Source organism: Aptenodytes patagonicus, unplaced genomic scaffold (assembly GCF_965638725.1).
Source record: "Aptenodytes patagonicus unplaced genomic scaffold, bAptPat1.pri.cur scaffold_368, whole genome shotgun sequence".
NCBI classification, from domain to species: domain Eukaryota; kingdom Metazoa; phylum Chordata; class Aves; order Sphenisciformes; family Spheniscidae; genus Aptenodytes; species Aptenodytes patagonicus.
Window position 1 is genome coordinate 23,904 of NW_027472277.1, and position 22,224 is coordinate 46,127.

A 22,224-nucleotide genomic window follows, 5' to 3' on the forward strand; every position below is an offset into this window, starting at 1 on the left:
GCGGGCGTGTGTCTGCGTGTGCACGTGGGGGTGTGCGTGCGAGGGGTGAGGGCACGTGGGGGGGGTGTGCACACGTAGGGGTGCATGTGCTCGGGGGTGTGCACACGGGTGGGCACGAGCGTGCCTGGTCCCGTGTGACAGCGTGTGCACAGGGGTTGTGCGTGCCTGCCTGCCAGGGCACACGCGTGTGCAGAATGTCATGCCCCCCCCCCCCCCCCCCCCCGCCCCCCCCCGTGTGTGTGTGTGCCACCTGGGTGGTGGCACCAGGGGACGGCCCCGGCTGGCGCCTCCTTGGCCACCCCCCGGGAACTGACCCCCACCCTGGGGGGCTCCCACCCCCCGGGACTCACACCCCCAGTGTCCCCAGTGTCTCTTTTGTGTCCCCCACGTTCACGGTGTCCCTGTCCCCAGTGTCCCCATTCCTGGTGTCCCTGTCCCCCCCTGAGCCCAGTGTCCCCCATGTCCCCATCGTCCCTGCCCCCCATGTCCCCATCCCCAGTGTCCCTGTCCCTGATGTCCCCGGTGTCCCCCATGTCCCTGGTGTCCCCCATGTCCCCATTGTCCCTGCCCCTCATGTCCCCATCCCCGGTGTCCCCCATGTCCCCGGTGTCCCCGGTGTCCCCCATGTCCCCGGTGTCCCTGCCACCCATGTCCCCATCCCCAGTGTCCCTGTCCCTGATGTCCCCGGTGTCCCCCCATGTCCCCGGTGTCCCGTTCACAGCCAGGTGGCCGTGGGGTCCCCAGCCCTGCCCAGGACTGATCCTGCCCGTGGTGATGGCACCTGCTGTCCCCAGGGTGCTGGTGCCCTGACAGGGGACCCAGGGCGGGACCCTGGCTGTGTCCCCTGCCCCCCCCGCAGTGTCACCCCGGGGGGACGCCGGCGGGGACAAGCTTTCGCTGTGTCAGCACCCGGGTGGCGGCAGCACCCAGAGCCTTCCCCGCATTGTGTCCCCGACAATGGCAATGCCACGTGCGCCAGCGGCCTTGACCCCCCCAGGGCCCCTGTCCCCATCCCGGAGGGACGGAGGGACAGATGGCCATGGGGCACCCGGCTGGCGGGTGCTGAAGGCGGGTGCTGAAGGCGGGTGAGTGGCCGGGGGTGGGTGCCCGGGGGGGTCTGTCCCCAGTGTCCCAGAGGCGCCACCCCTGGGTCCCCCGTGGTGTCCCCTGGAGATGCCCCTGGTGTCCCCTGAAGTGCCACCCCCCGGGTGCCCCAATGTCCCCAGCAGTGCCACCCCCTGTTACTCCAGAGACCCCCGAGATGCCACCCTGAGTAACCCCGCTGTCCCCAGAGGTGCCACCCCTGGGTACCCCCATATCCTCGAGACGCCACCCTGGCTTCCACTGACAGCCCCTGCGGTGTCCCCATGGGTGTCCCCTGCGTCCCCCGGAGATGCCACCCTGATGTACCCCCATGTCCCCCAGAGATGTCCTCATGGGTGTCCCCAACATCCCCTGGAGATGCCACCCCCCTGGGTACCCACCTACCCCTGGAGATGACCCCACAGTTGTCCCCTGCATCCCCTGGAGATGCCACCCCCAGGTACCCCCATGTCCCCCAGAGATGTCCCCAGCGTCCCTTGGAGATGCCATGCCCTGGTACCCCCTATCACCCCCTACCCCTGGAGATGTCCCCACGGTTGTCCCCTGCGTCCCCTGGAGATGTCACCCCCGGGTACCCCCATGTCCCCCGGAGATGTCCCCACGGCTGTCCCCTGCGTCCCCTGGAGATGTCACCCCTGGGTACCCCCTGCGACCCCTGGAGATGCCAGCCCCCCGGGTGCCCCCCTACCCCTGGAGATGTCCCCACGGTTGTCCCCTGGTGCTGTCACCCCCCGGTGTCCCCCCCCCCGGGGAGTGGCAGCAGCCCCTACAGCCCCTCCCCGGCGCAGGGGGATGCCGGCGGGCGGGGGGCTGCTCTGTGGGGCCAGTGGCCTGGCCCTGCTCCTGGCCGCCACCGCCACCCACTTCTGGCTGCAGCGCCGGGTGCCCGGTGGCACCGCCAGCCTCGGGCTGTGGCGCGCCTGCCTCGGGGGGCACTGCCACCCCCACCCTGGCACCCCAGGTAGGCACCGGGTGAGATGAGCTGTGCCCAGCCTCTGCGGGTGGGGATGGGGGGGGGGTGTCACTGCTGCGCTGAGCTGTGCCCGGTCTCTGCAGGCTGAGCTGGGGGGGGGGTGGTGTGGTGTGGTGTGTCACTGCTGTGCTGAGCTGTGCCTGGTCTCTGCAGGCTGAGCTGGGGGGGGGGTGTGGGGGTGTGTGCCACTGCTGCACTGAGCTGTGCCTGGTCTCTGCAGGCTGAGCTGGGGGTGTGTGTGTGTCACTGCTGCGCTGAGCTGTGCCTGGTCTCTGCAGGCTGAGCTGGGGGGTCACTGCTGTGCTGAGCTGTGCCTGGTCTCTGCAGGCAGGGTGCGGGGGCACTGTCCTGGGCATGCACCTGCTCGGGGTCCCGTGTCCCCCAGGTGTCCCCAATGCCTGTGTCCCCCCTCCAGCCTTATGGGAGGCCACGCGGGTGCTGATGCTGCTCTCGGTGCTCACTGCTGCCGTCGGCCTCGCCCTGGGGCTCTCCGTCGCGGCCAGCACTGCCCGGCGGGCACGTGCCCGTGTGGCCGGTGTCGCCCTGCTCCTGGCTGGTACGTGGGGACGGGTGGGGGGGGGTGCAGGCTGGGGCACACGGGCCTCGGGGACTGTTCTCAGGGGGGTCACTGCTGCGCTGAGCTGTGCCCGGTCTCTGCCTGCCCGGCTCGGGGCTGGCAGGCTGAGCCGGCCCGTGCCGCTGACCCGTCCCCTCTGCCAGCAGGTCTGCTGGCGCTGCTGGGGCTGGCGGTGTACACGGCCAGCACGCTGAGCCTCCTGGGGCCGGCCCGCACCGCCTGGCGCTTCTCCTGGTCCTACATCCTGGGCTGGGTCGCCGTCGTCCTCATCAGCTCGGCAGGTAGCGGCGCCCACGGGGCCTGGTCACTGCTGCGCTGAGTTGTGCCCGGTCTCTGCAGGGCTGAGCTGTGCCCGGCCACGTGCCGAGGGCACCCATGGGTGGGGGAGCGGCAGCGAGGGTCTCCATGCCCACACCAAGCCGGCCCATGCCCCCCGGCCTCCTCTCTCCCCCCCAGGGCTTTTCCACCTCTGTGCCGCTGCCAAGGACCCGTCTCCGGAGAGCTCCGAAGTGGCGGGTGCCTGAGGGGCCCCGGGTGCCTCGGGAGGCCCCCACGCAAGCCCTTGCCCCCACCCTCCTCCCCACAGGAGTCGGGTGGGGGCACCCCAGACTGCGGGTCACTGCTGTGCTGAGTTGTGTCCAGTCACTGCTGTGCTGAGTTGTGCCTGGTCTCTGCTGTGCTGAATTGTGCCCAGTCACTGCTGTGCTGAGTTGTGCCTGGTCTCTGCAGGGCTGAATTGTGCCCGGTCACTGCTGTGCTGAGTTGTGCCTGGTCTCTGCAGGGCTGAGCTCCCCCTGTTCTCCCACCCTGTCACCCCCACCCCTGCTTTGCCCCCCCTTCCCCCCCCCCCCCCGACTCATGTGCCAATAAACTGCATTGCCCCCCCACCCCCCTGCGGGCTGCATTGTGGTGTCCGGTAGGATTTGGGGACCCCAAATTTTGGGGGGGTCGGTGCCAGACCACAGCCCTCCCCCTTCCTCTGCCCCGGGGATTGGGCAGAAACAGGGATGATTGTGGGGTCTCACCCTGGGGGGAGCATGAGGGGTCTGGGGGGGGGGGGGGCGGAACTGGGAGGCACTGGCCGGGACATGGGGGTTAATGGGAGACCGGGGGGGGGGGAATGGACTGGGAGGGACATGAGGGGCACGGGGGGGGTCACTGGGGGGCAGTGGGGGCAACGGGCCGGGGGGACATGGGAGTCACCGGCGGGCAACGGGGTTGTGGGAGACCCGGGGTGTGGTTATGGAGTGATCACCGGGGACACCCACCGAGGACACCGGAGCTGTTCCGGGGGGGTCACCGGGAGCCCCCCGGCAGCCGCTGTCTGACGCGGCGAGAGAGCGCCCGGGTGGGGCCCGCCGCTCCCCGGAGGTGACTATCGCCCCTTTAAGGCCGCGCCCTCGGCCCCGCCCCTGCCCCGACTTGCCAGACCGGTCCGCCCCGCCCGGCCCCGCCCTACCGACCCCACCCCCTTAGGCCCCGCCCCCCGACGACCCCGCCCCTCCCCCGCCGCCGGCTCCGCCCCCCCCCCGTCCCGTCCCGGCTCGGAGCGGCGCAGCACCGGCCCCTCCGCCGCGCTCGGCCCGGAGCCGCCCGGTTCGGCCCGGTGCAGCCCGGAGCGGCCCGGTACGGCCCGGAGCAGCCCGGTTTGGCCCGGCAAGGCTTAGCCCGGTTCGGCCCGGTGCAGCCCGGTTCGGCTCGGTTCCGCCCGGTTCGGCTCGGTTCCGCCCGGTTCGGCTCAGTTCCGCCCGGTTCGGCCCGGTGCAGCCCGGTACGGCCCGGATGGTGCTGGCCGGGGGCCGAGCAGCGCCGTGAGCCCGCAGGTGTCCGCATGGCCCCCCGCGGGATGCGGCCCGGGACGCCCTTCTTCTTCCTCCTCCTCCTCCTCGCCGCCGGTAAGGCACGACCGGCACCGGGACGGGGGGTGGGACCGGGACCCCGGACGGGGGAACCGGGACCGGCAGCACCGGCTGCTCCGGGCTGGGAGACGGGACCGGGGGTGGGGACCGAGGCGTGGGCACCGGCTCCCTCAGGGCGGGGGGCACGGGGGGGACCGGGACCGAGACCGGGGCCGGGGCCGGGACTGGGACCGGGGGCAGCGGCCCCGGCTACCCCCGGGGTGGGAAAACCGGGAGCGGGGGCAGCGGCTCCCCGGGGACTGCGGGACCGGAGGGGGACCGAGGGCCCCGGCAGCCCCGGGACGGGGGGACCGGGGAGGGACCGAGCCCCTGGGGCGGGGGCGGGCGCTCGGGCAGGGCCCGCGGGGAGTGGGGTGCACACGCGTGTGCGCGCGGTGCGATGCGGGGTGTGTGTGTGTGTGTGTGTGCGCGCACACGCGCGTGTGTGTGTGTGTCCGTGTGTGCGCTCGCGTGTGCACCTGTGGCTCCGCGCACCTGTGTCCGCCCGTGTCCGCGTGTCTGTGCGTGTCCGCGTGTCTGTGCCCGTGTCCGTGTGCCCGTGCCCGTGTCCGTGTGCCCAGGCAGGCAGGGTCGGGCTGTGCGTGTGCGCGCCGTGACGGGGGTTGCGCCGTGGGCGCCGCAGGCGCGGGTGCGCGCATCCCGTCTGCGTGTCCCCGTGCGCGCCCCTGCGCGTCCGCGTGTGACACACACACACACACACACACACACACACACCCTCCCCCAACCCCAGCGGGGGGACGGGGCTGGGGGGGAGCGGACCCCTCTGGGGACACGCACCGTGGGAACGGGACGCACCCCTCTGGGGACAGCCGGCAGCGGGGGGGGGGGCACGGTGCGGGGGGCACCGGGCTGCCCGGAGGGGTCCACGCCCCCTCCCATTGTCTCCTCCACGCCTGAGGGGGGGGGGGGCCACCCCCACCCCGAGCTGTGCCACGCTGGGTGCTGCACCCAAGGGTGCTGCAAAGCGAGGGGGGTTCAGTGCCTTGCCCCCCCCCCGCCGTGCCTCAGTTTCCCCACTGGTGGAGGACCCGTGGGAACGGGCTGGGTGCCGCGGGGGGTGATGTCACCCCAGGGGGTGCTGCTCCCCACCCCCCTGTGACTCACAGCCCGGGGGGGGCGGGGGGGGGTGTCGGGGGCTTCATGCTGCGAGTGGGGGGGCGGCCCAGCCACAGCCAGGGGCATGGAGCTGCACTGAGCCCATCACCGGGCGTCAGGCCTGCGGCCCCCCCCCACTCAGGTGGGTGCTGCCGCGCTACCCACGAGTGGGGGGAATGCCTGTGTGCACGCGCGTGTGCATGCATGCGTGTGTGCGGTGTGCATGGGACGAGCACGCGTGTGTGATCGCACACGTGTGTGGCTGCTTCGTGGAGGGGGTCTGTGTACGTGTGTGTCTGTCAGGGCTGCACACGCGTGTGTGTGTGTGTCCCGAGGGGCACAAGCGCACACGCGTGTGCAGGCACACGGCCCCGGGGCACACGCCAAAGGGCGACACTGGTCTGCGCACACGTTGGTGCGAAGGTGAGGCTGCGTCTGCACACACGTGTGCACCCCCCTGGGGCTCACCCCTCCATCTCCCCCCGGGACCCCCGTCTCCCCGGTCCCGCATCCCGCGGGTGCGAGCCCGGCCAGGGCGTGGGGGCCGCGGGATCCGGTCGAGCCGGTTCCCGGCTCCGTTCCCACGCGCTCGGCCCCGCTGGGTGGGGACGCCCCGCGGCGGGGGCCGCCCGCCAGCCCCGACGGCACACGGCACCCACCCCGGCATCGGCACCCCGACCCCGCCGGGACCCCACGGCCCGCTCGGGACTCCGTCGCTGCGCGAGGGGAAACTGAGGCAGGGCCGGGGCCGTGGGGGCAGCGCAGCCATGACTCACGGGCTGGGCAGCGCCGCAATTATTTAATTAATCTGGCGACTAATGGGGGGTAATTAGGCTGGGCACGGCGAGTGGTGCGGCGGGGGGCTCGGCGGGGAGGCCCCGGGGGCCGGCGGGGGCGGGAGCCCTCCGCAAGCCACGGCAGAGCCCGGCATGCGTGCCGGCCGGTTGGGCTGGCCGTGCCGGCCCGGCCGCTTCCCCCGGCGTCGCCGAGCGGCTGGGCGGGCCCCGCGCCCCGCCCCGACACCCGCCAGCCTCACACGCGTGCGTGCGGCTGCCAGGCAGCCGGGGATATGGGAGCGCGCGTGCGGGGGGAATATAGGAGCATATAGGAACGAGCACAAGCGTGCAAGCAGGCCTGTGTGCGTGCAGGTGTGCCTGAGCGTGCCCAAGCGTGCGTGAGCATGCCCAAGCACATGTGAGCATGGGTGGACGTGCCTGCATATGTGTGAGGGTGCCCAAGTGTGTGTAAGCATGCATGAGCGTGCACAGGTGTGTGCAAATATCTGCAAGCACGCCCGAGCGTGTCTGAGTGTGCCTGCACATGTGTGAGTGTGCCCAAGTGTGCATGAGTGCGTCTATGCTGGCATAAGGATGCCCAAACGTACATGAGCATGTACAAGCGTGCAGAAGCATGCCTAAGCATGCAGGAGTGTGCACGACTGTGTCCAAGGATGTGCAAGCGTGCCCAAGCATGATGAGCGTGTGTAAGCACACCCAAGCATGCACGAGCACCTCCAAGCATGCGTGAGTGTGCATGAGCGTGTGTGAGCATGTCCAAGTACGCATGAGTGCGTCCAGGGGTGCACAAGCATGCATAAGCATCTACAAGCGTGCTTGAGCATGCTGGAGTGTGCCCAAGTGTGCATGAGCATGCCTTTGCATGTGCAAGCGTGCCTGAACACGCATGAGCGTGTGTGAGTGTGCCCAAGCATGCCTGAGTGTGTGCAAGCATGAGCACATCCAAGTGTGCACAAGTGTGTCCAACCATGCCTAAGCACATCCAAACGTGCACGAGCATGCACGAACGTGCTGAAGTGTGTGTGCACACGTGTGTGAGCACATCCAAGCATGTGTGAGCGTGCGGAAGCTTGCCTGAGTGTTCATGAGCATGTGCGAGCGTGCCCAAGTGCGTGTGAGCGCACCCAGGTATGCATGAGCATGAGAGCGCGCCCATGAGCGTGTCCAAGCACACCCAAGCGTGCATGAGTGTGCAAGTGTGCCCAAGCCCGTATGAGTGTGCACAAGTGTGCCTGAGCACATATGAGTGCGTTCAAGCATGCCTGAGTGTGCAGCTGTGCCCAAGCGTGCCCAAGTGTGCCTGAGCATGCGTGAGTGCACCAAGGAATGCACGAGCGTGTCCAACCATGCCTGAGCCTGCACAAGCGTGCCTGAGTGTGCGCAAATGCACTCAAGTGATTGTGGGTGCACCCAAGGACACATGAGGGTATGAGCGTGCACAAGCATACCTGAGTGTGCGCAAGCGTGCCCAAGTGTTCCTGCACGTATGTGAGTGCACCTAAGCACGCATGAGAGTGTGCAAGCACACACTTGTGCAAGCACAAGTGTGCCCAGGCATGCCTGCATGTACGTGAGCGCACCCAAGAATGCATGGGCATGTGCAAGCACCAGCGTGCACAAGCATGCCCAAACGTGCCTGCATGTATTGTGAGTACACCCAAGCGTGCAAAAGTGTGCGCAAGCGTGCCCAAATGCGCCCAAGTGTATGTGAGTGTGCCTGAAGAAATGCATGGATGTGTGCAAGCACAAGCGTTCCCAAGTGTGCCAGAGTGTACGCAAGCATCCCCAAGCATGCCTGCATATATATGAGTGCACCCAAGCGTACACGTGCGTGTGCAAGCACAAGCGTGCCGGAGTGTGCACAAGCGTGCCCGCATGTATGTGAGTGTACCCAAGCATGCATGGGTGTGTGCAAGCACAAGCGTGCCCAAGCGTATGTGAGCGTGCCCGAAGAAGCGCGTGGACGTGTGCAAGCACAAACGTGCCCAAGTGTGCCGGAGCATGCACAAGCGTGCCCAAGTGTTCTTGCCTGTACGTGAGTGCCGGCGCGAGCGTGTGCAAGCACAAGTGTGCCTAAGTGTGCCGGAAGGACCGTGTGAGCACGCGGCAGCACAAGCGTGCCGAGCGAGCGCACTGGTGCCAGCCTGGGTGCCCACAGGCTGCCACTCGGGGGTGGTGGAGGTGGAGCGCAGCGTGACGGTGGTGCTGGGCCAGGACGTGGTGCTGCCGTGCCGGTACCGGACACAGGAGCAGGAGCAGGTGGTGCAGGTGACCTGGCTGAAGCGGGGCCCGGCCGGGCAGAGCGCCGAGGTGGCCGTGCTCAACCGGCAGCACGGGGAGCACGTGCAGGAGCCCTACGCCGGGCGGGTGGTGCGGCCGGCCGGCGGGGCGCTGGAGGACGGGGCCATCGTCCTGAGGAACGCCGTGCAGGGGGACGAGGGCGACTACGAGTGTCACCTCATCACCTTCCCCCTGGGCAGCTTCGAGGGGCACCTCACCCTCAAGGTGCTGGGTGAGTGGGGCGGTGGGCAATGGGGTGGTGGGCATGGGGCGATGGGGTGGTGGGCAATGAGGTGGTGGGCAAGGGGCAATGAGGTGGTGGGCAAGGGGCGGTGGGCATGGGGCAATGGGGCAGTGGGCAAGGGGCGGTGGGCACGGGGCGATGGGTGGTGGGCATGGGGCGATGGGGGCGGTGGGCACAGGGGATGGGGTGATGGGCACGGGGCAACGGGCACAGGGCAGCGGGCAAGCGGCGGTGGGCATGGGGTGGTGGGCGATGGGCATGGGGCAACGGGACGGTGGGCGCAGGGCGATGGGGTACTGAGCGTGGGGTAATGGCTGTGGGGCAGCGGGCAACGCGTGAAGGGCACGGGGCAAGGGGCACGGGTCAGCGCAAAGGGGCAGGGGGCAACGGGCACAGGGTAACTGGTACTGGGCACCCAGTAAGTCGCGCTGGGGACGGGGTTGGGGCAGGCGGGTCTGGGGTCACCAGTGTGGCAGAGCCCAGCAGCGGGGGCGGCACCCACGGGTGCCAGTGCCGGTGCGGGTCTGATGGCGGTGCCGCCCGCAGTGCCGCCGCTGCCCATCCTGAACCCGGGGCCGCCGCTGGAGGAGGGGCAGGGCCGGACGCTGGCGGCCTCGTGCACGGCAGAGGGCAGCCCGGTGCCCTCGGTGCGCTGGGAGACGGAGGTGCGGGGCACCAACGCCACGCGCCGCTCGGCACACGCCCGCTCCGCCTCCGTCACCAGCGAGTTCTTCCTGGTGCCCGGGCGCAGCATGAACGGCAAGAGCCTGACCTGCGTGGTGGCCCACCCCGGCCTGAGCCACGAGAAGAGGATCACCCACCTCCTCAGCGTTGCCTGTGCGGCACCGGGGCATGGGGGACGCTGGGGATATTGGGGACATGGAGGGCCTGGGGGGCATTGAGGGTCACGGGGGGCATGGGAGGCATTGAGGGACGTGGAGGGCATGGGAGGCATTGAGGGATGTGGAGGGCATGGGGGCATGGGAGGCATTGAGGGACGTGGGGGGCATGGGGGCATGGGAGGCATTGAGGGACGTGGGGGGCATGGGAGGCATTGGGGGACGTGGAAGACATGGGGGCATGGGAGGCATTGAGGGGCATGGGGGGCACTGGGGACATGGGTGACATGGGGGGGATTGAAGGACATGGGGAACATTGGGGACGTGGAGAGCATGAGGGGCATTGAGGGATGTGGAGGCCGTGGGGGTCACTGGGGGCGTTGAGGGACATGGGGAGCGTTGAGGGACATGGGGAGCATTGAGGGACGTGGAAGGCATGGAGGGCATGGGGGACGCTGAGGGACGTGGAGGATGTTGTGGACATGGGAGGCATTGGGGGCATGGAGAGCACTGAGGGGCACGGAGGGCACTGGGGACACGGAGAGCATGGGGGGCATTGGGGACATGGAGGGCATTGAGGGATGTGGGGGCATTGGGGAGGTGGAGGGTGTTGGGGACATGAAGGACATGGGGACTGGGGCACGTGGGGGACATGGAGGGCATTGGGGACATTGGCATGGAGGACTTTGGGGACGTGGAGGACGCTGGGGAGATGAAAGGCACGGGGGGCACGCTGGGGACGTGGGGGGCACAGCAGGACCATGGGGACATGGGGACCGTCCCTGCTCGTCCCCTCACTGTGCCCTTGTCCCCAGACCTGTCGGACGCCTCGGTGCTGGGGCACACGGAGGAGTGGCAGGAGGGCATGGAGGGGGCCACGCTGACCTGCCTGGGGGACGGCAACCCCCCGCCCACCTACAACTGGACACGGTGAGGACACTGGCCCCGGCCCCTGCGCCTGGCCCCGGCCCTGCTGTCCCCGCCCCGCGCGTGCGTTGGTGGCCCTGCCACATCCCCGCATGCCTCCCTGTCCCTGCCGCGGTGTCCCCTTGCCTGTGTCCGTGTCCCTGCTGTGTCCCCTGTGCACGTCTGTGTCCCTGCTAGGTGTCCAGAGCACGTTCGTGTCCCTACTGTGTCCCCTGCCTGTGTCCCTGCCATGTCCCATGCCTCAGCTCTGTCCCCTGCCTGCGCCCGTGTCCCTGCCACGTCCCCTGCCGCATCCTCCCTGCCCATGCCGGTGTCCCCTGCCGTGCCCTCCCTGCCTGTGCCCGTGTCCTAGCCACGTCCCGTGTCCCTGCCGTGTCCCCCTGCCCGTGTCCCTGCTGTGTTCCCTGCCTGTGCCCATGTCCCTGCCACGTCCCCCCACCCGTGCCATGTCCCCTGTGCCAGTGTCCCCTGCCGTGTGTGTGTCCCCCCGTGCCCACGTCCCTGCCGTGCCCGTCCCACCCCCCACCCCCCCTCCCCAGCCTGTGCCCGTCCCCGCCGTGTCCCTGCCCAGGCGTGCCCGTGCCGAGGGCCGCGGCGGCGGCGAGCGTGGCAGGTGGTGCTGTGCCCGGGCAAGCCTCGCCGAGGCCGGGGCAGGGCGTCAGCCGTGGGAACCGGCAGCCCCGGCTTTGATGGCGGCGCCGCCGCCCGCCAGCGCCCGCCCGGGCACGCCGGGGGCTGACGGTGCCGCCGCGCCGCAGGCTGAACGCCCCGCTGCCCGACGGCGTGCGGGTGAAGGGGGACACCCTCGTCTTCCAGCGGCCCCTCGCCGCCGCTGACGCCGGGGACTACGTCTGCCACGTCTCCAACCGCGTGGCCACCAAGGAGGCACGGGCCAACGTCAGCATCAAAGGCAGGGCGGCAGGTGGGTGCCATGGGGGGCCCGGGGCACCCGTGTCCCCCCCAGGGGTGCCGTGGCGGGTGGGCGTTGGGGTGGGGGTCCCAGGTGGTCGGTGGCGGTGGGAGCCTGGCTGGGGGGGCAGCGCCATTCCGTGCTGCTTGCACCCGTCCATCTTGTCCCTCCCCGGGCTCTTCTCCGTCTGCCCGCCCCTCCTGCCACCCGCCTGTCCCTTCCCAGGCACCCGTCTGCCCACCCGTCTGTCTGTCTGTCTGTGTGTCGTCCCCCCCCCCAGGCTCTTCCTACATCTGTCCATTCACCTGTCCTTCCCCAGACGCTCCTTTCTGCCTCTTCACCCGTTTGTCCGTCTGTCTGCCTGTCCATCCATCTTTCTATCTGTCCCCTTGTCTGTCCTTCCATTTGTCTGTCCATCCGTCCACCCATCCGTGTACGGTCCATCCACCGCCACCGCCTCACTCTACCCATCCACCTCTCCCTCCATTTCTTCATCCATCCACCCGTTTGTCCATCTGTCCATCCGTCCCCCTTTCACGTCTCGCTATCCGTTTGTTCATCCATCCGTGTGCTCACCCGTACACTCATCCGTCCCTTCATCCACCTGACTGTCTACTCATCCACCCACTCATCTACTCATCCGTCTACTCACCCACCCATCCGTCCACTCATCCATCCACCTACCTATTCATCTGTCTACTCATCCATCTGTCCGTCCATCCTTCCATCACCCATCCCCCTGCCACCTCTCTGTCCATCCATCTCTCCACCCGTTGTTCATCTAACCACCCACTCATCCACGTACCCATCCATCCATCAACCCGTCCGTCCATCCATCAACCCGTCCGTCCATCCATCAACCCGTCCATCCACCTGTGGATGCATTCATCCATCCATGTACTTGTCCGTCCGTCCATCCATCCGTGGATGTGTCCCTCCATCCATCCGTGGACTCGTCCATCCATCTGTCCATGGATGTTCTCACCTGTCCATCCATCCACCCATCTCTCCACCCCCCCATCTTCTCGTGCCCCCTCACCGCGCCCGCCCACCCCACCGGTGTCCCCGCAGACAATGAGGTGCGCAAGGTGGACCTGGTCTCGGCCTCGGTGGTGGTGGTGGGTGTCATCGCTGCCGTCCTGCTCTGCGTCCTCGTCGTCGTCGTCGTCGTCATGACCCTCTACCACAAGCGCAAGACCAAGCGCATCTCCGAGAAGTAGTAAGAGACGGGAAGAGGGGTGGGGGGGCAGTGGGGGACGTGGGGGGCCCATGCTGAGCACATCCCCCCGTGCCCCCAGCGAGGAGGAGCTGACGCTCACCCGGGAGAACTCCATCCGCCGCCTGCACTCCAGCCACAGCACCGACACGCGCACCCAGGTGGGGGGGGCCAGCGGGGGGCCTGGGTGGTGGGGTGCCCAAGGGAGGGGGTCTTGGGGTACCCTGGGTGATGGGTGTTGGGGTGCCTGGGTAATGGGTGGTGGGATGCCCAAGGAAACGGGTGTTGGGGTGCTCAAGGTGATTGGGTATTGGGGTGCCTGGGGTGATGGGTGTTGGGGTGCTCAAGGTGATTGGGTGTTGGGGTGCCTGGGGTGATGGGTGTTGGGGTGCTCAAGGAAGTGGATCTTGGGGTACTTAAGGTGATGAGTGTTGGGGTACCCAAGAAAGTGAGTCTTGAGATACCCTGGGTGATGGGTTGCGGGGTGCTGCCTGGATAATGGGTTTTGGGGTGCCTGGGGTGATGGCGTACCCAAGGAAGTCAGTCTTGGGGTACCCTGAGTGATGGGTATTGGGGTGTCTGGGGTGATGGATGTTGGGGTGCCCAAAGGAGTCGGTCTTGGAGTACCCTGGGTGACGGGTGTTGGGGCGACTGGGGTGATGGGTGTTGGGGTGCCCAAGGTGATGGGTCTTGGGGTACCCGGGGTGATGGGTATCGAGGTACCCAGGTGCTGGGTATGGGGGTGTTGAAGGAGGACCGGGGAGCAGGGTGCCCGTGGGGCTGGGCAGTGGGGTGCCCGGGGGGCTGGGTATCGGGGTGCCGGGTCTCACGGGGCTGCTTCAGCTGGAGGAGACGCTACAGCTGCGCGCGGAGAGCCGGCAGGGCAGCCTGCGCGGGGACAGCCTGCGCGGGGACAGCCTGCGCGGCACCAGCATCTGCTCCGCCATGGTGAGAGCCGCGGCAGGGCGGGGGGGTGCGGGGGGGGGTGCAGTGGGGCGGGGGGGGCCTGGCTCAGCCCCACACCTGCACCCGGTCCGGGGCTGCAGCTGTCAGAGCATGTCCTCCACCTCCGGCATGCTCCTGTGCGGGTGCAAACCCCCTTTTGGGGTGTGCAACCTCCTTTCCACGTGTGCAGCCCCCTTCCACGTGTGCAACCCCCTTCCATGGGTGCAACCCCGCCTCGGGCTGTTCAAACCCCTTCCGTGTGTGCAGCCCCCTCTTGCACACGTGCAAACCCCACTTTGCACATGCAACACCCCCTTGCACACTTGCGACCCCCCTTCTGGGTGTGCAAAGCCCTCCCACCTGCACGCACCTTTGCACGCCCGTGCACTGAGCCCTCGTGCACCTCCTTGTACCCGTGTCCCTGGCCGTGCCCCACAGCAGCACCCCAGCGCCATGGGGGTCCCCAGGGATGTTTGTTCGTCAGCGGTGACCCTGACTGGTCCCTTGTCCCCCGCAGAGCGAAGAGCCCGAAGGTCGCAGCTACTCAACGCTCTCGACGGTGCGGGAGATCGAGACGCAGACAGAGGTGCCGGCGGCGCCGCTGCTGCCCGCCCCGGCGGGGAAGGAGCCGAAGGAGGAGGAGGAGGACGGCGGCAGCAGGGGGGACGACCCCATCAAGCAGGCCATGACCCACTTCGTGCAGGAGAACGGGATGCTGCAGGCCAAGCCCACCACCAACGGCATCTACATCAACGGCCGCGGGCACCTGGTGTGAGCGGGGCGGGGCCGGGGGGGACACCCAAGGGACCCCTGTCCCCCCCCCCCCGCGGCTCTCCCGGCTCTGCCTGCCCACCGGGCTGGCTCCGGTCCCCAGGTGTCACCCTGCTGCTGGCACTGGGTCAGGGACACGCACCGTGCCCCAGGACAGGGCTCCGGTCCCCAAGTGTCACGTCACTGCTGGCATGGGGTTGGGGACATGCACCGTGCCCCAGGATGGGCTCTGGTCCCCAGGTGTCACCTTCCTGCTGGCACAAGGCTGGGGACATTCACCGGTGGCCGGCCAGAGAGGAGGTGACAGCAGCATCCAGGACCCACGGGCGCCGGAGCTGCCGGGCACCCACGGGCGTGGGGACACCCGCCGACATGGAGACACCCCAAGGACAGGACAGGGGCAGGAGCCCCCGGCGGGGATCGTGCCCTGCCTCCCTCCCCGCCCCCCCACACCCCCCCACCCCAAAATATCCCTTCGGACTCTGGGTCAGCTCCTTCCCGCGTGGTGCTGGGGACACGCGGCCGTCCCCACTCGGGATGCGGTTTGCCGGTGGCACTTGGGACGCTTGTGTCCCCTACCCCATCCCGGCTGCCCCCTCCCCCTCACAGCCCCCCCGAAACCCCCGTTGTCGTCTGTCCCCCCCAAACTGCCGAGGGGATCCCCCCGGGGCCGGGGCCTCCCCCCCCAAGGCGCGGGGCTGGTGGCGGGGGTCCCTGGGGACAGCGTGCCCCGTGTGTACATACCTGTATAGGATGGGGGCCCCCCCGCCCCCCCCTGCTGCTGCCCGGCCGCGCTTGTAAATAAACCCCCGCGCGGGACCCTGGGACCCCGTGTTGAGTTGCTTCTGGTCTCAGCTGGGGGGTACGCGGGGGGGGCCCTGGGGCTCACGGGACACTGCTCGTGCGTGCGTGTGCAAGGGCAGCCACACCTGCGTGCTCCACCCGTGCACCCGCGTGTCGCTGGGCGTGCAGGTGAGCTGCGTGCAAGCGTGTGCATGCACGTGGAAGCGTGCACGAGCATGCCAAAGTGCGCGCAACCTCATGCAAGCATGCACGAGCACGCGCAAGCGTCACAAGCTCGTGCACGAGCATGCGCAAGCATGCCCAAGCTCATGCAAGCATGCACGAGCAAGTATGCACGAGCGCGCGCAAGCCTTCACGAGCTCATGCAAGCATGCACGAGCGCGCGCAAGCACACCCCAGCTCACGCATGAGCACGCGCAAGCACCACGAGCTTGCGCAAGCATGCACGAGCGCACGGAAGCGCGCACGAGCGTGCGCAAGCGTGCCGCCCGCGCCCTGCCCTGCGGTTTCGACGCACCGAGGAGCAGGAAGCGGCCTCGAAGGCGGCCGCCGCCTTCCTGCCGCCGCCAGCGGGACGCCCCGGGCCCTCGAGGCTGCGTCAGGGCCCCCGGGGCCACGGCACTTCCTCCCCGGGGGCCGCTTCCGCTCGCCACCCGCCTCCCCCGGCCCTCGCCGCCGCCGCCGCGCCGGGGCTCTGGGGCGCCCGCGCCCCACTCGGGCCATGGGCAGGATCTGACCCCGCCGCCGGGGGGGTCCGCGCCGCCTCCATGTCGCTGGCGCTGAAGGCCCGGCAGAAGGCGAGGCGCAAGGGCGGCACCAAGGAGCGGGTTTTCGGCTGCGACCTCCTGGAGCATCTCCAGCAGTCGGGGCAGGACGGTAAGCGCCCACCAGTGAGCGCCGCCACCGCCCGCGTCCCCCAGCCGCGGGGTCCCACTGAGCCCCCCCCCCCCTTGGGAGGGGGGGGGGGGGTCGCACCCGCAAATGGCGGAAGCCGGGAGGGTGCCGCGGGGAGGGGACGGGGGGGTGACTCACGCCACGCGGTTGCATCACCGGCGGTTGAGCAAGTGTCGCAGCCAGGGCACCTCCCGGCGAGGCCCCTCCGAGATTTGGGGGGATCCCGGTGCCTCGGCACGGCTCCAATCTCGGTGCCCTGCTGCGGCCCCGAGGGGACGGGGATGGGTGGCCCCGTCCCTGGGGACTCGGTGGTCCCAGATTGCCGGGGGTTCTGGTGCTCCCAGGCCCTGGACGTGGCCGGTGCAGGGACCGGCTGCCCCGTGGGGACACTGTCACTGGGTACCCAGGGTTGGGCGGCCCCGCTCCCCCCCCCCGTCACCCCTGGCTCTTGGCAGGGAGCAGGGGCCAGGGGGAGGTGGGTGATGGCGGACCCGGGGTGCCCGTCCCGCAGTGCCCCAGGTGCTGAGGAGCTGCACCGAGTTCGTGGAGCAGCACGGGGTGGTGGATGGCATCTACCGCCTCTCGGGCGTCTCCTCCAACATCCAGCGGCTGCGGTGAGCGGGGCTGGGCGGGAGGGATGGAGACGGGATGGGGATGGAGACGGAGCAGATGGGATGGAGACGGAGCAGATGGGATGGAGACGGGATGGGGATGGAGGTGGTGGAGATGGGATGGAGACGGGATGGGGATGGAGACGGAGCAGATGGGATGGAGACGGAGCAGATGGGATGGAGACGGGATGGGGATGGAGGTGGTGGAGATGGGATGGAGACGGAGCAGATGGGATGGAGACGGGATGGGGATGGAGGTGGTGGAGATGGGATGGAGATGGAGCAGATGGGATGGAGACGGGATGGGGATGGAGATGATGGAGAAGGGATGGAAACAGAGGCAGGAGCAGATGGGATGGAGATGATGGAGGTGGAGACAGGAGCGGGTGGGATGGAGGTCAGAGGCAGAGGGAGCCGGGATGGAGATAGAGATGGAGCTGAAGACCGGGTGGGATCAAATGGGAGGAAAACAGGAGGGAGACAGGTGGAAGATGGGGATGGGTGGGACGGAGGTGGCAGCAGACAGGGTGGAGGTGGAGACCGGAGGAAGATGGGGCTGGGACCGGAAGGGAGGGAGACGGGGAGGGGGACAGGAGGGAGACGGGACGAGAGGGGATAGAAACAGGGATGGGGTGAGGCAGGACCAGACGGGATGGAGACAGGGATGGGCTGAACATGAGACCAGATAGGATGGAGGTGGGACAGAGGCAGGGGTGGGATGAGGCAGGACCAGACGGGAGAGCGGTGGGAGAAGACAGGGCTGAGACCGCACGGGAGGGAGACAGGGAGGGGATGGGGATGGGATGGGACCAGGCGGAGGGAGATGGGAAGAGGACGGGGACGGGAGGGGGACGGACGCAGCCAGCGCAGCAGCCGACCCCGGTGCTGAGTTGACCGGATCCGGCCCCGCCGCCCCCTCACACGCCCCACGGCCCCTTCCTTCCCCATCCTGCCCTCCCGCACCTCTCGGCTCCGTCCTGCTCGTCGCTGCTCCAGCTCTTCTTTCACTTGTTCCTTTTCTTCCTTTTTTTCTTGTTTATTTTCTTTTTTATTCTTTCTTTCTTTTTCTCTTTCATTCTTTCCATATTTGGTTTGTTTTTTCACTCTTCTGCTCTTTTGGTTCTTTCCTCGAGTGTTTCTTTCCTCCCCTTTTCCTGTGTCTCCTAGAACCCCAGCGCTGCCAGCGTCTCCTGTGTCTGCAGTGTCCCCAGCACCCCCATATCCCCAGCGTTCCTCAACATCCCCAGTGTCCCCAACATCCCCCTGTCCCCCCATATCCCCCGTTTTCCCACGTCCTCTCTGCCCCTGTATCACTGGCACCCGCAGCATCCCCCTGTCCCTGCCACCCTCCTGTCCCCAGCATCCCCACGACCCCAGCACCCCCATGTCCCTGCCATCCCCCCCTGTCCCCGCCATCCCCCCTGTCCCCATCATCCCCCCATCCCTGCCATCCCCCCGGCCCTGCCACCCCGCCTTGCCCCAGCATCCCGGCCATGCAGCAGAAGGACCCGGCTGACGAACCCGCCCCGTTTGCAGCCCATCGGGGCTGCATCCAGTCCCCGGGGAACCACGACGGTCCTTGTGCGTCCCCGAGCCCCGCTGGCAGGGACAGACACCCTCCCCACCTCCGCGGGCACGGGGACACCCTGGGAACACATCCCATCCCACCCTAGTGAAAACCCTCCACGGCACGGCAGCCGAGCGGGGCTGGGGAGAGGGACCGCACTGTCCCCGTCCCCGTCCCCGCCTCGCCAGCCGCCTCGCTCGCAGGCAGGAGTTCGACAGCGACCGCTGCCCCGACCTGCAGAAGGACGTCTACCTGCAGGACATCCACTGCGTCAGCTCCCTCTGCAAGGCGTACTTCCGCGAGCTCCCCAACCCCCTCCTCACCTACCAGCTCTACGACAAATTTGCTGTGAGTGTCGTGTCCCCGTCCCGTCCCCCCCCCCCCCGGCGCTGCCACCCGTCCCCAACCCCGGGAGGTGGCACTTGTCACCCCATCCCTGCCCCCCGGCAGGACGCGGTGGCCATCCAGATGGAAGAGGCTCGTCTGGTGAAGATCAAGGAGGTGTTAAAGGAGCTGCCGGTGCCCCACTATAGGTAGAGGGGCACGGGGGGGGGGGGGGGGAAGGAACCCCAAACCCGGTGTCCCCCGTGGGCATCGCTGTCCCTAACGTGCCCCGGCGCCCGCAGGACCCTGGAGTTCCTGATGAGGCACCTCCTGCACATGGCGTCCTACAGCAGCCAGACCAACATGCACGCCAGGAACCTGGCCATCGTCTGGGCGCCCAACCTGCTGCGGTGAGCACCAGGGGTGGGGGCGAGGGGGACGCGGGGGGTGATGAGCATCCCCCTTCCCCGGGGGATCCTAAGAGTCCCGTGTGTGTGTCCCCCCCGGCGTCCCCGCGGCAGGTCGAAGGACATCGAGGCGACGGGGTTCAACGGCACGGCGGCGTTCATGGAGGTGCGCGTCCAGTCCATCGTGGTGGAGTTCATCCTCACCCACGTCGAGCAGCTCTTCAGGGACGCTCCTCTCCACGGTACGTCCTGGCCGGGGAACGGGGCGGGGGGGGGGGGGGGAAATACAGACGGTGATGGGGGGGGGGGGGTCCCTGGCGGGACCCTGACGCCCCATCTCGGTGGCCCGCAGGTGGCGAGTCCCCCCGGCGGTCCCTGCTGCTGGGCGGGGGGGGGCCGGGGGACGGGCAGCCCCCGCCGTACCACGTGCCGGCCGCGCTCAGCCAGGGCGACGGCCCCCCCCCCATCCGGCCCTACCACACCATCATCGAGCTCAGCGACCACAGGTAGGACCCGCTGCCACCCCCTCCCCTCCCCGGCGACCCTCCCCCACCCCCCCCACCCCGGGGACCCCCCGGCCCAGGCAGCGCTGCGAGCACGTGTGTGCCACGCACGCGTAATCCCACACGCACACGTTCTTACACGCACAAGCGTGGGCACGTGCTCTCCTGCACGCGTGCTTGCAGGCGTGCACGAGCCCTTGCACGTGTCCGAAGGCACCGTGTGTGCTCACGCGCACGTACGAGCGTGCCCAAGCGTGCCCGGGCGTGCCCAGGCGTGTCCGGGTGTGTCCGGGCGTGCCCGCCACCCCTGACGTCTGGCGTCCCGCAGGAGGAAGGGCTCCCTCAAGGCCAAGAAGTGGAGGTCCATCTTCAACCTGGGCCGCTCCAGCCACGAGGCCAAGCGCAAGCTGGTGAAGGCGGAGGAGAAAGGTGGGGAGCCCCGGTCCCCCTGCCGGGGTTCAGAGGGAGGGACCCCATCGATCGGGGGACGACGTGTCCCCAAACCCAGCCCCGCTGCCGCCCCGTGTGTCCCCATTCCCCTTCTCCTTCCCCCTCCTCCCCCCCAGATGACAAGTGCGGCAAAATAAGCTTGCGGCCGGCCAAGAGCATGGACTCGCTCAGCTCCGTCCCCTTCGCCAGCGATGGTAAGAGGGATGCACGGTGCCGCTCCCGCGGGAACCGTCCCCGTCCCCGTCCCCGAGGCGGGATCGTCGGGAGAGGGATGGGGATGGAGAGGGCAGGGGTGGGGACGGAGAAGATGGCGTAGGGATGGAGAGGACAGGGTGGGGATGGCCGGGCATCGCCCCGGTCCTTCAGCTCGGCAGCTCCCGTGGTGCCACCCGGCCGGGTCCCCAAGTGCGGGGAGGTCTGGGGACAGGGGCCACCTCCGGGCCCTGACTCTTCCCCCCCCCGCCCGGCGCAGACGACCCTCAGCTGAACAAGAAGCGGTCGGTGAAGCAGCCGCCGCAGCGCCGGGAGAGCTTCGACACCTGCCCCTCGCCGCCGGCGCCGGAGAGCTGCCCCGAGCTGGACGAGAGCCTGGAGGAGAAGCTGAAAGGGAAGGAGGAGCCGCGGGGCCCCGAGTCAGAAGGCGAAAGCAGCACCAAGTCGGAGCCCACCACCCCCAAAGCCGGCCGGGCCTTGCTGGTGGCCCCCGGCCGCTCGCCCAAGGCCGCCCGCAGCCGTGCCGAGAAGTGCGCAGGGGTCCACATCTCCGGCCCCTTCTCCGTCACCGTCCCCTTCCACATCACCTCCAACCTCTCCCGCCTGACACGGGGGCTGCCGTGCCCGGCGCTGGCCCAGGTGGCTGCGGGCAGAGCGCCTCCCGCCCAACGCCCCGCCGGGGACCCCGAGGCGCCCGAGCACCACGCTGGTGAGAGGCGGCCGCTGGGACCGGCCGGCGCGGGACCCCAGGGGTGCCGGGGGGGACACCGGGCTCAATCCCCCCCATCTCCCTCCGCAGGGGAGGGGAAGGCGGACGCGGAGGAGACCCGGCTCTCCCTGGAGCTGCGGGACTCCTTCGCCTTCCTGGACAGCCAGGAGACGTGGCTGGAAGGCGGCGGGGACGCGGAGCCGGCGGCGTGGTCCCTGCCGCCGGACACCGGCCCTGGGGACGGCGAGGGGTTCCCGGCCATGGAGGAGGGGATGGAGAGCGGGTTCATGAACGTAAGCCGACATCGCCATCCCCGAGCTTCGGGTCCGGGGCGGCAGGGCTGGGGGCAGGCAGAGGGTCACCTCCGCCGTCCCTGGTCAGAGTGGGGACAGAGGGGACAGGGTGGGGATGGGGATGGAGATGGAGGGGACAGGGTGGGGACGGAGGGGACAGGGTGGGGATGGGGACGGAGATGGAGGGGATGGGGATGGAGGGGACAGGGTGGGGATGGGGATGGAGGGGATGGAGGGGACAGGGTGGGGATGGGGACGGAGGGGATGGGGATGGAGGGGACAGGGTGGGGACGGAGGGGACAGGGCGGGGATGGGGACAGAGATTGAGGGGATGGGGATGGAGGGGACAGGGCGGGGATGGGGATGGAGGGAACAGGGCGGGGATGGGGATGGAGGGGACAGGGTGGGGATGGAGGGGACAGCGCGGGGATGGGGATGGAGGGGACGGAGGGGACAGGGCGGGGATGGGGACGGAGGGGACAGGGCGGGGATGGAGGGGACAGGGCAGGGACAGAGGGGACAGGGTGGGGATGGGGACGGAGGGGATGGGGATGGAGGGGACAGGGCGGGGATGGGGATGGAGGGGACAGGGTGGCATCGACCCCTCCAGCCCTGGTGCTGGGCCTCGGGGCCGTGCAGTGCTCCGTGCCGGCTGGGGGTCTCCGGCGCAGCCGTCACCCTCCCGCCTGTCCCCGTCCCCAGCCGGGGGAGCCTCCCGCGGAGCAGCCGGCCAGCTACCTCTCCATTGAGGAGTGCATGGACGAGGAGATGTTCTTCATGGCTCCCAGCGGCTCCGACGCCGAGGACCGCGCCGGGGACACCGACTCGGACGACATGTTCCTCAGCGCCCAC

At 69.1% G+C, this 22,224-nt stretch overlaps 3 protein-coding genes across 4 annotated transcripts; all 3 read left to right on the plus strand.

Moving 5' to 3' along the window:
* Nucleotides 1-265: 265 nt before the first annotated feature.
* LOC143173857 (lens fiber membrane intrinsic protein-like) lies at nt 266-3,466 on the plus strand. Of its 2 annotated transcripts, XM_076363982.1 has the most exons (5): nt 266-1,543; nt 1,893-2,065; nt 2,493-2,633; nt 2,801-2,935; nt 3,111-3,466. In XM_076363982.1, exons 1-5 carry the CDS (start codon nt 1,368-1,370, stop codon nt 3,176-3,178), a joined length of 693 nt encoding a protein of 230 aa, XP_076220097.1. In that variant the 5' UTR covers nt 266-1,367; the 3' UTR covers nt 3,179-3,466. The 2 variants fall into 2 exon arrangements, with proteins under 2 accessions (XP_076220097.1, XP_076220096.1); XM_076363981.1 differs by lacking the exon at nt 266-1,543 and having other exon boundaries at nt 1,602-2,065.
* Nucleotides 3,467-4,218: 752 nt separating this feature from the next.
* LOC143173855 (nectin-4-like) lies at nt 4,219-15,059 on the plus strand. The gene is made up of 9 exons (XM_076363979.1): nt 4,219-4,549; nt 8,624-8,977; nt 9,536-9,826; nt 10,644-10,758; nt 11,514-11,677; nt 12,737-12,884; nt 12,964-13,042; nt 13,725-13,829; nt 14,344-15,059. The coding sequence occupies exons 1-9, from the start codon at nt 4,486-4,488 to the stop codon at nt 14,599-14,601; spliced, it is 1,578 nt and encodes a 525-aa protein (XP_076220094.1). The 5' UTR covers nt 4,219-4,485; the 3' UTR covers nt 14,602-15,059.
* Nucleotides 15,060-15,687: 628 nt separating this feature from the next.
* Nucleotides 15,688-22,208, plus strand: LOC143173861 (rho GTPase-activating protein 30-like; the record flags this gene model as incomplete). The annotated part of the gene is made up of 13 exons (XM_076363984.1): nt 15,688-15,729; nt 15,842-16,277; nt 16,807-16,909; nt 18,677-18,821; nt 18,924-19,006; nt 19,100-19,207; nt 19,319-19,446; nt 19,557-19,710; nt 20,036-20,136; nt 20,274-20,351; nt 20,630-21,079; nt 21,170-21,372; nt 22,075-22,208. Coding segments are annotated over exons 1-13 (2,165 nt in total), but the record flags the coding sequence as incomplete, so codon positions are not given.
* Between the last annotated feature and the right edge of the window lie 16 nt (nt 22,209-22,224).

What these genes read in the sequence shown, in the direction of transcription:
- LOC143173857 (XM_076363981.1), top strand. Translation starts at nt 1,663, where the DNA reads ATGTCACCCCCGGGTACCCCCATGTCCCCCGGAGATGTCCCCACGGCT. An exon ending in TGTCGCCCTGCTCCTGGCTG is followed by an intron (nt 2,634 to 2,800) that starts GTACGTGGGGAC and finishes CTCTGCCAGCAG; the next exon opens with GTCTGCTGGCGCTGCTGGGG. An exon ending in CGTCCTCATCAGCTCGGCAG is followed by an intron (nt 2,936 to 3,110) that starts GTAGCGGCGCCC and finishes TCTCCCCCCCAG; the next exon opens with GGCTTTTCCACCTCTGTGCC.
- LOC143173855 (XM_076363979.1), top strand. Translation starts at nt 4,486, where the DNA reads ATGGCCCCCCGCGGGATGCGGCCCGGGACGCCCTTCTTCTTCCTCCTC. An exon ending in CCTCCTCCTCCTCGCCGCCG is followed by an intron (nt 4,550 to 8,623) that starts GTAAGGCACGAC and finishes GGGTGCCCACAG; the next exon opens with GCTGCCACTCGGGGGTGGTG. An exon ending in GCACCGACACGCGCACCCAG is followed by an intron (nt 13,043 to 13,724) that starts GTGGGGGGGGCC and finishes GGGCTGCTTCAG; the next exon opens with CTGGAGGAGACGCTACAGCT.